Below are 12732 nucleotides of genomic sequence, written 5' to 3'. Positions count from 1 at the left end.
AAGTAGAGTTATGCCTGCCCAAAAAGATTATGTATCTGTAAAAAAAGATGGAAAGCGTCAAGCAATCCAAAAACGATCAATGATGACTACTTTGAAAGAAGCGTATACACGCTTCAAGGAAATTAGCGAAAATATTAAGGTAGGTTTTTCCTCATTTGCAAGCCTTCGTCCAAGGCAATGCAAGCTTCTATCCAATTCAGGAACACATAATGTTTGTGTGTGCACAACACACGAAAATATTAACCTAATCTTACATAGTTTGAAAAGAATCAATTTATCAAAGGATATTAAAATGTTAACTGGTAGTCTTTTGTGTGAAAATACAACATCAAATTGCTATCTACGATCTTGTTCGGATTGTCCAGATTCTTCATCATTGGAAAATACTTTATTCGCTGAGTTTGAAGAAAATTATATTGATCAGTTATCATTTGAGCAATGGGTGACCACGGATAGGTGTGACCTAGAAACTATTGTAAAACCTGTAGATGAGTTTGTGTCATTTTTTTGCTTGAAATTAGAAAGTTTAATTCCTCACGACTTTATTAAAACAGAGCAATCCCGCTTTAAAAAAATACGAAAAATACATTACAAGATGGTGAATTTTTAGTCATTTGTGATTTTTCTGAAAACTATAGCTTTGTATTGCAAGATGAAGTGCAGTCCCATCACTGGAACGTACAACAAGCTACAATTCATCCATTCGTTATTTATTTCAATGGATGTACGCAAATTGAACATTTTAGTTTTATTGTAATTTCCGAAGATTTAAGACACGACTCAGTATCTGTAAATTTGTTCATTGCCAAAATGATTAACTTTTTACGCGTTGATAAGGATAAAGAAATCAGAAAGATATATTTCATGTCTGATGGAGCAGCATCGCAGTACAAAAACCGTAAGAATTTTTCGAGCCTATGTCAATTTAAATCAAAGTACGGAATTGATGCAGAATGGCATTTCTTTGCTACGTCACATGGCAAAGGTCCTTGGAGGAACCATAAAGCGCATGGCCACAAGAGCAAGTTTAGCCAAAGAACGTGAGCATCCAATTAAAACTGCAAAAGAACTATTTGATTGGGCGAATCGCAGTAAAGAAGAAGATTTAACAAAATTATCATTTTGTTTTACTACTACTGAAGAGTACGAATTAACGGCATCAGAGCTCAGCGAGCAATATAATAACGCGAAAACGATCCAAGGAACCCAAAAATTTCACTGTTTCATTCCATTGTCAGAAAATAAAATTAAAGCAAAACTATACTCGAACTGTACTGATAATGATGCAAAAGTGTTCGATATTGAAAAAAATTGAATAACAATAAATAAATAAATAAGTATTAATAAAATGATTTCATGATCTCATAACGCATACCCAAATCCAAAACTTTTAAAGTTTATATATAACATTTAGAAACTCATCGATCATACTCTAAAAAAATATCCTGTTAAAAAAAAATTATTTTCGTGTAATCTGTTAATTCATTTTAATTTATACATATATACATATACATATAATATTTATACATATACATAATATTTATAATTATAATATACATAATACTAATGAATACATGAAAACGACTTGTTTAATTCACGCAAGGCCCTTAACAATAAAATCAGCAACAAACTGCAATTCCCGTAATAATTTACACCGAAAAAAATTTTTTTTTTCTACTAAATGTGAAAATTGTGACATGTTTGAAATGTCATAACTTTTTTGTTTATTGGTTTACCATCACCAAATTTTTATGGTAGATAGCTAATATAATTAACCGTTGGTATTCCGATAGGGTTTTGAGATATTTGAGTTTTTGTGTCAAAAACTATGTTTTTTAATGCAAAAAAAAATTTTTTTACTGTGTGTATTTTTTTTTTTTGAAATCTTTATTTAGTTGTCTAACTTTGTTTCTTTAGTTGTCTAACAATCGAACGAACCGTTTTTGCTGTGCAGCTTTTTGAATATTTTTGAACCATTTTCACATACACCCTTTTGAAAAGTTAGTCGTGACTCAACTTGAAGATTTGATATCGGAAAATGACGATTTAGATGGAACTGGAAAACTGTGCAAAGTTTCAGCTCAATAGAAAAAAATGAATTAAAAAATTTACCAAATGTTGGTGCTGTTGCTTGGAATCACTCAATAGCAAATTTCATAGCAAATCAAGAGACACATTCAATGGCAAATGGAATGACACATTCAACAGCAAACTGAATGGCATATCCAATTGCGAATATCATGGCAAATAGAACGGAAAATTCAACAGAAAACCTTATGGCGAACACAAACGCAATTCTAATAGCAAGCTCAATCGCAATTCCTAAAAAAATTCAATGGAAAATCGTATATCAAATTGAACAGTAAATCGAATAGCAAATCTAATAGCAATTCAAATGCAAATTTATTGGAAAATCCAATGAATGACAAATCCAATTATAAACTAAAAGGCGAATCCAATGGTAAATTGAATTCGTTCTACAAATAAATAGTAATTCGAATAGCAAATCTTATTACAACCTAACCTAACCTAACCCAACCTTGAATTTCGGTCTAATTTCAATAAGAATACATTAAATATTAATACGTTCCAAATTCAATTCCCATCCTATTAATTCGAGGTCCAAATGTGCTTCAAAAACATGTTTAAACACTTAACATTCGTTATTCATTAACAACCCTATTCGTGAGAAAAATCGGAAGATGTTTGCATCATGCCTTCAGCGGTTTTCTCTCCATTGCTCTCCCATTCTCTCAAGTCATGTGATATCGAAACAACTCTCAGAGCTCGAGCACATGCCGGTACGAACGCTAACAACATAAACCAATCGTTGTAACGTTTCTTCGAAGCGAAGGGCCACGTGTTCTCCACTATGATACTTCTTTTTTTTTTTCTAATCGTTTATTTGGAAGGCTCAATTGTTTTTTAAAAACTCTACGGAGCCGATTGTCTTGTCGAACAATTCATTATTCTAAAAAAAAATCATACAAATTTATCAATAACGGGTCTTGCGAGCAACCTTTGTTTTTGGCCCGGCACCTGTACTGGAACCTGTCCCAGAACGTGAAGCCGCAAACTCGGCCCGCCGTTGGGCTGCTTTTGAGTTCAACATCGCCTCGTGGATTGCTTTGGCCACCTCTCCCAATTTTTCCATGCTTTCTTTCCGCCGTCGCTCCTTTTCCGAATCAGCTTCTGTGTCACATGCGGATTGCGCAACCGATTCCTCCTCTAATGCTTCCGTGGGCTGGTCGATGTACTCTTCTTCTTCATCCTCTTCTTCAAGTACTTCGATTATGTCCTCCTCCAATGCTTCCGAGATTTCTAACGTTTCTGATGTTCTTGCTTCCCCAGACACGACGTCAGCATATGAACAGGATCCAGAGTTTCCAAGTTTCTTTTTATCCTTTTTGTTTCGATTTTGCCGCTGTGGGCAAGAGTCCTTGCGGTGTCCCAATCCTCGACATAGAAAGCAAGTGTCCTTCAGACCATCGTAGAAAATCCTCCCTTTCCTATTACCAACAACAATTGATGGTGGGATATTCGTTTTCACGTCCATGTACACTCCACGCACTCCTGTGTACATGTGATCGAGGCCCAGGTTCGGCGGAAACTTTTCTCGTACCACATGCTCAATCGTACCAAACTGTCCGAGCACCAGCGACAAATTATCGTCCGGCAGTTCAGGTGGCAGATCGAACACACGGACGTATTGCATATTTGCACCCGCGGTCGACATCCTCACTGCTACTGATTTTCCGTTCGCATAAACGAATTGCCGTGGATTCACATTTTTGCGCTGTGATTCCGTCATAGCCTCTTTGGACGTAAATTTGATGAACAGCGAACGGTCTTGTGCTGTTTTATACGTGGTTTCCATCGACATCAAGTCCGTGTCCAACTGCTTTAGGAAGGTTGCCACTTCCACCCATGATGGTTGTGGACTACCCGCCGGAAAGCGAAACTGTACGGTATTGATTACTGTTTCAGTCATGCTGTTTCTGCAGCACAAAAATCAACCACGAGAGATGTAGCAACAGTTAACGACCGTGAAACAAAGCGCGCTTAGAAACTCTTCTGACAATAACGAGAAACCGATCAAGGGGGAACACAATTACTTGCGTCCGTTCTCGACGACGGCAACGATTGAACTGTATGATACTTCTTGAAGATGCGACTTTGACGACAGTAGCTCAGACATGTCTTGGAGTACATCGGGTCGCATCTACTCGCCGACTGGAAAATTTAGACGCTATGAGAGAGCTTGAGAGTCGAGAGAACCTCTCTCGGTTGAGGCTGTTGGCAGTTTATCACTTCTTCTGGGGTATTACTTTCTCAATCTACCATTCTGCACCGTGCACGTACCTCGTGCCTGTAGAAGTCAGCTGCTCTCGTGATTAGTTTTGAAGCTATTTTTTCGGGAGGAAGGTCGAAGCGGTTTTAGCTTTAAACATTTCAAAACAATGGAAACTGAAGATTTGTATTGGTTTTCGTTCATCCTGGTGACGATCGTTGGATTCTTCACGTTCAAATTGATGACCAAGAATAGGCATTTCTTTCGGGTCAGAGGAGTTCCCTTCGAGAAGCCGCATTTTATCTACGGAAATCTGGGTGAGGTAACAAGTGGTAAGCTTTCAAGCTTGGAACTGATAGCGAGTTTCTACCAGAAGTTTGAGAATGAAAGGTAAGTGATGGCTTCACAAGATTGATTCTGTTACTGAAGCCAATTTTTTCAGGATTTTCGGATTCTACAACTACCTCAGCCCGGTGTATTACATTCGGGATCCGGAACTGATTCGGAAACTGTGGATTAACGAGTTCAACTCATTCGCCAATCATGCCTACTTCCTGGACGAAAGCAAAGACCCTATTCTGGGAAACCAACTGCATCTGCTGAAGAATGAAAAGTGGCGACAGATGAGACATACCCTAACGCCGGTGCTTTCTGGTCAAAGCGTTTCTTCTATGAGTTCCCTGATAAGAACCAATTCACTAGACCTTGTAGATCATCTGAAAGCTTCCGTGGATTCGGAACTAGAATTCAAAGGCATCTTCCTGAAGTACGTCTTCAATGTAATTGCAAACTGTGCCTTTGGTTTGGAATTGAACACCTTCAAGGACGAGTCGGACAAGTTTTGTACTTACGGAACTGCACTGGTGTACGGGAACAACCCTGTTCAAACTCTGAAGACAATGATGTTCTATCTCTTCCCGAAGATGACGACCCAAATGAAGGTCCGTCTGATGGAAGATGAACATGCCGCGTACTTCACAAACCTTATTGGCTCCACCATCAGTGAAAGGGAGAAGAAAAACGTAAATCGTGCGGATGTGATCCAAATGCTACACCAAGCGAACAAAGGTGAACTAAAGGCTGAAGGCCAAGATGACGAAGTCCTTCAGATGAAGGACTTTTCCAAGTGCAAGTGGAACCAAGAAGAGCTAATTGCACAATGCATCGCCTTCTTCGGAAGCGGTTTCGAACCACTGGTCAATCTTCTTTCATTTGCCGCTTACGAATTGGCTGCAAATCCAGACGTTCAACAGAAGTTACTATCCGAACTCGAGGGTTCCCTCAGGGACGACCCGGTCGTTTCCGATACCGTAGACAAACTACCATACCTCAACATGGTTATCAGTGAAACGCTTCGCAAGTGGCCGGCATCCCCTTCCTTGGACCGGGAGTGCTCCAAAGACTATTTGCTAGATGACGGAGGTTGCAGAGTTCAGTTCCGGAAGGGCGATACCTTGTGGGTTTCCATCTGGGCGTTGCATCGCGATGAACGGAATTTCCCGGAACCGGAGCGATTTGATCCGGAACGGTTCAGCGAGAAAAATAAGGCCAGCATCACACCGGGCACCTACATGCCTTACGGAGTTGGACCCAGAAATTGCATTGGTAAGAGATTGATGCATTTGAAGACGATGAACTTCCTCTAAAATTTCAAAATTTCAGGAACGCGTTTGGCATCCCTGGTGGCGAAGATCACGTTGGTTGACCTTGTGAGAAACTTCAAACTTGAACTGGGCTCACGGATGGTTCAGCCGTTGCGTTTGTCCAAGACTTCGTACTCCATGGAACCAGAGGGCGGGTTTTGGCTCAAAATGACGCCTCGATGATGGCGTACTTGCTACAAATAGTTAAGAATCGCGTTAGTAAATAATAAGTTTGAGATTGTCAGAAGCGTACTTCGATTTAATACAAATTTATTTCGAACGTTTTTAGATTAAAGTCTGATTCACTGCTGACAAGTAATTTCTTTGCCTATCTTGATGCATGGGAAATTCCTGCAAGGATTCGATCAAGGAAGCGTTTTTTTTTCTGATCGCAGTACGCTGTTGAAAAGAACTGTCAGTTCAAACGGGAGTCGATGTAGAAAATTTCTGCAAGGAATCGGTAAGAAAATTCTTTAGCGATTCCTGTTCAGCAGCAAATCAGGCTTTAAGGCTGGTTTGTTACTGACAAGAAAAGGAATCGCCTATCTCGATGTGTGGAAAATTTCTTCCCAAAAATGGTTCAGAAAATCACATTTTTCTGATCGCAGTACGCTGTTGAGAAGAAATGTCACTTCAAAGGGGAAATTTCTTGACCAATTCAGTCAATGAATTTCTTTACTTTTCTTGAGCGAAACAGCATACTTAGCTTTATATGTTAAGTTATCTTATCTTTCCAATAGCAGAAACCTTTCGAAGCAACGTTTAAATAGTACTTTTCTGTTCTATTTTGACATCCGGAAAACTACTATTTGTACATCAGATTTCTTTTTTTAAGGAATTAAAAAAGTTATTTTTCAAGGATTCTTCAAAAAATATCCCGAAACACATAAAGAAGTGTCAGCTGTTATCATAGAGGTAATCTTCTATTTTATTCTGTGATTCTAGTGGATTTCTTTCAAAAACTTTCCTAAGCATTATGCCAAAGAATCTCCCTAAATTGCATCACGCTCTGTAATAACACTTTGAGGCATTCCTTTAAATTAAGGAATAATCATTTGCTATTTGGGTGTCCTGTAAATGAATTTCACAGGGATTATTCTGGGCCCAGATAGCCGGGCTATTTACTGAGGCATCCGATTTGAGAACGGTTTTCGGCAAAGTTGTAGCTGATCAATGTATCTCACAGTATCAACGTAGCTCTAGTTCCCAAGAGCACATGGGCAAACACTATGACCGATTGAACGAATTGATTGCCTTTCCCATAGTTATTCCCATATAAACTTTGAAGGGCTTGTGCAGTCTCAGTTTTCATCCAAATGAGCTCAAATTTTGATCTACAATCTACAATCGAACGAGCGGTGTGGAGCAAAAACGATTTTTTGAACCACTTTAATGGGGCATATAACGCCTTGCTTCCACTCCTCCGGTGGTTGTTTCGTCGCGCATTTATGATTGTCAGCCGATGCAGACAAGCGTCCAACTTCTCCGGGCCCATCTTGATGAGTTCGGCTCCGATACTATCTTTGTCAGCTGCCTTGTTGTTTTTGAGCTGTTGAGTGGCATCCTTAACATCCCCCATCGTGGGAGCTGGTTGGTTTCCACTGTCCGCTGTGCTGACGTAGCTGAAGCTGTCCTAACCTTCTGTGTCTGTTTTTTCTGCACCATTCAGGTGTTCATCGTAGTGCTGCTCCCACCTTTCCTCGCGTTCGTCCGTCTTGATGCTCGCGGCACGAAGCCTTCGAAGAATGCGTTGGGCTTCTGTTAGAACTTCCGCGTTTCTTGAGAACGGTACAACAACTCCATCTCCTGGCATTCCACTTCTTTCAGGCGTCGCTTTTTGTCCCAGAATAGGCGGGTTTGCTGTTTCCGCTTCAGTCTGTATCGTTCCACGTTTTGCCGCGTACCATGCTGCAGCATTGCAGTCCGTGCTGCATTCTTCTCCTCTAAAACCTCCTGACACTCCTCATCGAACCAATCGTTTCTTGAGTTCCGTTCCTCATATCCGACAACGCTTTCGGCAGCGTCGTTAATGGCTGCTTTGACTGTCCTCCAGCAGTCCTCAAGAGGGGCCCTATCGAGCTCGCCCTCATCCGGCAACGCTGCCTCAAGATGCTGCGCGTACGCATTGGCGGCATCCGGTTGTTTCAGCCGCTCGAGATTGTACCGGGGCGGGCATCGGTACCGTACATCGTTGATGACGGGTAGTTTTGGGCGCAGTTTTGCCATCACCAGGTAGTATGTCGGAGAAGTGCCCTTCCATCGATCAAAACGTGGTCGATTTGCGATTCTGTCTGCTGAGGTGATCTCCAGGTGTACCGATACGGGAGGCTGTGCTGAAAATAGAGGCTACAAATGGCCATTCTGCAAGGTATTGTTCTGGAATTATCCAAGGGGTTGTTCAAAAAAATTACATTATGAAATGCCTACTCAAACAACCTCCAAAATATAATTGTTAACGTATTCGATGGAATTTGCCACCAAAAAGTCGTTGTATTTGGGAGGCTTCCTCCAGGTGTTGCTTTATACGTTTTCAAAGAACCTTTAAAAATCATTCTTTCTGAGAGTGTTTATTTTACAGATTCTACCAGAATTTCGTCAAGAGTTTTCACAAGGGCTTACCCCCAAACACTATTTGGAAAATATTCAAGAGTTCCTCCAGAACTATGTGAACTGGATGAACTTCTTTTTCATATTTCTGGCTTTGCTTCTCAACTGGAACAGAGCCTGCTTCTCAGCTTAGTATTCTTAAGAACACTTCCACAATTATCGTGTGACAAAAAAAAAGATCGCTGGTAGCTCTCAAAAATATCTTTCTAAATAGATGCGTTAACGATGAGACTTTATTGACCTTTATCATGTTATGAATTTCTTGAAAATACCTTGTTAAATATTTTGAGAAAATCAAAGCCTTTTTTTGTGTTTTTTGTAAATATTTTCCTTCGGGCATTTCTTTACAAATTCCTCCGAATCCCTCCACTAGTGATTTCTCCAGTGATTCTTTCAAGAATTTCTTCAACAATGTCTCTTTGGATTCCTCTAAGAAGAACTTTTAATCGTAACCATGTTTTTTTAGATTATTACACATTGAGCTCAAATCTAATGCTCCAGGAATTTCTCCAGCAATTCCTCCAGGAATACTTCCAGTGAATCCTCCAGTGATTCCTACAAGAAAATCTCTACAAGGCTTCTTACAGAGATTTTTCCTGGTTACAATTAAAAAAAATCTCCAGAAATCCAGGAATTTCTCCAGGAAAAACGCTACATACATTCTTCTAGTAAAACCTTTTCATGGATTCGTTCAGGTATTTCTTTAAGAATTTCTAAACAGATTCCTCCAAGGATTGTTCAGAGGATTTCTCCACAATAATCTCTATAGGGAAAAGCCATCTTAGAAAATCTTTAGAAGTTTAAGCAGGCAAAACGTAGAACAAAATTTTAATTAAATTGCTGTAGCGAGGAGCGATTTGGACAGTATACACAAACCTGTTATTTGATTATTTGACAAACCTAAAAAAAACTGTAAATTCAATAAGGTTAAATTTTCTAACGAGGGGTTAAATCTAGAAAAGAATGCAAGATCGTCCAAAAAAAAAGTATGCTGAAACTCAAATTTGCACTGGTTTTGATAAAGATTAATTTGTCGAGTTATAAAGCAACATTTAAGGTTGCATATATCTAAATATGCAGCCATTTGGCGTCCGAACATATCGAAGTTTTTTTTTCTCGTAAGCATTTTTAACCATCTGATATTTAACATGGATGTTTGACTTTGTTTTTCAACTTAAAACTACGTTTGGGAATTGAGTTTTTGTCGGTTTTTAGAAAAACTGGACCACTGTGCGACCGGATTTGAGCCCACGACTCTCAGCTTGGTCTTACTGAATAGCTGCGCGTTTACTGCTTCGGATATTTGGACCCACGTACCTGCAGTGTTGGGAAACTCGTGCTCGCGAGTAAAAAAAATACTCACTCTCGTACTCGTTTGCGAGTTATACTCACGCTGTGAGTCACTCATTCCTTACTCTAACTCACGCGAGAGTATGACGTCATAACTCACTGCGAGTATTACTCACGTAAAGAGTAATACTCGCAGTGAGTATGACGTCATTACTCTCGGTGAGTGAGCAAGTTACTCTTTGTGAGTATGGTGAGTAACCAATTTCCATAGCAAAATAAAATTGTACATTAGTATGTTCTAATCTAGGTAGAAGACTGAAATGTAAATAATTCAAAGGGTTTACAGCTGCTGTCGATTTCAGTGTGTATTGTTATATGCAGTTTTATAGTATGGTTGTTTAAACTTTACCGAATTCAGAGCCAGTTTATCAGAATGGATAAACAAGTTATAGTGGTGAAAATCCGGTTGTGTTCAAATACTTTCCAGACCAATTTATTTCGTTTAGTGGCATAATATGAATACTGTAACTTTTTCTGAACGTTTTTGTTATTGATATTCAAAGTTGAATTGAAGTATTAGTAAAAATGGAATAAGGTACCGTGGGGCAAGTGGGTAATGGAAATCGTATAGTTGAGATTCATTAAATTCTAAAGACTTTAAATTGAAATAAATGAGGTCGTCTTTATTTTTTTAACTTGACTCCCAACAAATATAAACAGTATGCTCAAATTGATTTTTATGTAAATATGAAAAAAATACAGAAGTTTTTGCAAAATGTCACTTTTCACTTGCTTCACAAGTTTTTGAACAATAAATTGAAATTTAGTTATATTCACGATTTCTATTAACTGCAACATTAGTTAACGATCGACGCTCCGTCATCGTAATCATCGTCATCATCGAAATTTGAAAAGCAGTTTTTCTGTTCAAAACTAAAAATTATTCGATGAAAATGTGTTCACTGTGTTTCGGTAGGGGAACAAAATACAATGAACACATTTTACTGTAAATTTTCTGGATTTTGAATGAAAAAACTGCTTTTGAAAATTTCGAAATCAATGACGGATCCTACCCCCTTAAGGCGTCCTGTTCCTTAGGTAAGTAACATGTAAACAAAGAAAATTTTACTCTTGTCAATTCAATTTTCTTCTGTTCAGTTTCGGCTCTGTAGAATTTTCACCGGTCGTTATTTGTTTCTCTTCGGGAGAAATTATTTTTTGGAACGGAATCCTTCAATAGTATTCGGATTCTTTTTTGTGTGGATAGACCCATAGCCCATTTTTATGTTTTGGGCTAGCTTTACAATTACATTCCATGAGATTCCCGTGCGTTCTCTTATATTGCAACTTTTCAATCAACGTTTTCCTTTCAATCGGCTGTCCGAAGTAGACACATCAATATCGTCTGGCAATCTCTTTTAGAGGAGTTCCATGATTAGTAATAGCTTGTATCGCTTTGAGTATTGTGTTTCGATTTTCTATGGTAATTGCGAACCTTGTTTACTAATAGCTACCTAAAAAGAAAACACAAATTCAATCTCTAATGAGAAACTTTTTACTTGCCCCACGTGATTAGAAAAGTGATGGTGTTTTAATTTAGTTATTTTTATGTCTAGGTCGAATTCATCTCAAAACTTTTATTTTCAGTTTAAAACTGTCAGAGAGTACAACTTAGATGTAGTACAGAGAATTATTGTCTGCAAGTTTTTTCTACTGAACATATCAATACAAGATTGCACGCCGCCAACTTGTAACGGAGTAATAGTTGACAGGTAGACAATCTTTCACTCTATTATGCAATAATAGTTGAAAAATCGCAGGAATCTCTTATCTATCGTAATGCTCTGAATGACCTCACAGGTTTACGCAGTTTGAAACGTGAATACATATACTGCTTCGTGACTAAAAATGGATGAACCAACGTGCGAAGTTCGATTTTTGACCAACTTCGCCGCGTCGCGAGTCACTTCGCTATAGTGCGCATCTATGCCCGTCACCGTGTGCATTATGCGCACTATTGAGAATCGAGTTGCGACGCGGCGAAGTTGGTCAAAAATCAAACTTCGCACGTTGGTTAACCCATTTTCTAACGCGAAGCAGTATATATTTAGTAAAATATACAAATTATTTTCACTTACCCCATTTACCCACTTGCCCCGCAGTACCTCACATAAATTTGGTTTGCGATTGGCATCTTGACCATTTCATATGGTTGGAGATGAACCAGCCAAGGGCTGAAAATCTCCCTTAGAAAGATAAATAATAATAATTTCATATGTAATTTCGCTTTTGAATATTTTCAGCAAACATTATGTAATTTGCAAGTTTGTTCTAGAAAACTTGTATGCAACGTTGCCGAATAAAGATTTCTGATCAGAAAAATGTTCGGAATTTATTATATTTTGCTTGGTTTCTATATAGATACTGAATGATAAGTTTATCCTCATTAAACCATTATACAGGCCTCTGATTATTGTTTGGTCATTACTGTTATGTGGTAATAGCAAGTTTGCATAATTTTTCAATATAGAATTTTTAATAGCGCTGTTTAAGGAACAGACATTTAAAAATGTATCATTTTCAACGTTTAATCTAGTCCCATAATGAATAAAAAATAAATTAAAAATAATTTTCTGAAATATTTTTTAACTTCTTTTGTTCGATTCTATCTAAGACATGTGGCACCTGACTTATTGTTAGATTTCTGCTCCTCTTTTATGATCTATGTGTTGTCAGAAAACCGGAAAAAAATGAAAATTGAAAAGCTGGTGCTGAAGTTGTTGCACAAAATATTGCTGGCAACGCTGTTTGGCAGTCCAATCAGCGGCTTATTAGTTTAGGCACGAAACTCAGATACGTTTTGTCGAGTCTCTGTCTCAGGTTTTTATTATTGCAGTAGTG

At 38.5% G+C, this 12732-nt stretch overlaps 1 protein-coding gene across 1 annotated transcript; it reads left to right on the top strand.

Moving 5' to 3' along the window:
* Positions 1 to 4324: 4324 nt before the first annotated feature.
* Positions 4325 to 6249, top strand: LOC5578919 (cytochrome P450 9b2). Its single transcript, XM_001657155.3, has 3 exons — positions 4325 to 4681; positions 4734 to 5896; positions 5954 to 6249. The coding sequence occupies exons 1-3, from the start codon at positions 4461 to 4463 to the stop codon at positions 6115 to 6117; spliced, it is 1548 nt and encodes a 515-aa protein (XP_001657205.2). The 5' UTR covers positions 4325 to 4460; the 3' UTR covers positions 6118 to 6249.
* The last annotated feature ends 6483 nt before the right edge of the window (positions 6250 to 12732 follow it).

This window comes from Aedes aegypti, chromosome 1 (assembly GCF_002204515.2).
Source record: "Aedes aegypti strain LVP_AGWG chromosome 1, AaegL5.0 Primary Assembly, whole genome shotgun sequence".
In the NCBI taxonomy this organism is placed as follows: Eukaryota; Metazoa; Arthropoda; class Insecta; order Diptera; family Culicidae; genus Aedes; species Aedes aegypti.
The sequence above is the reverse complement of the archived record's forward strand: the minus strand, read 5'-3'. Positions and strand labels throughout refer to the sequence as shown.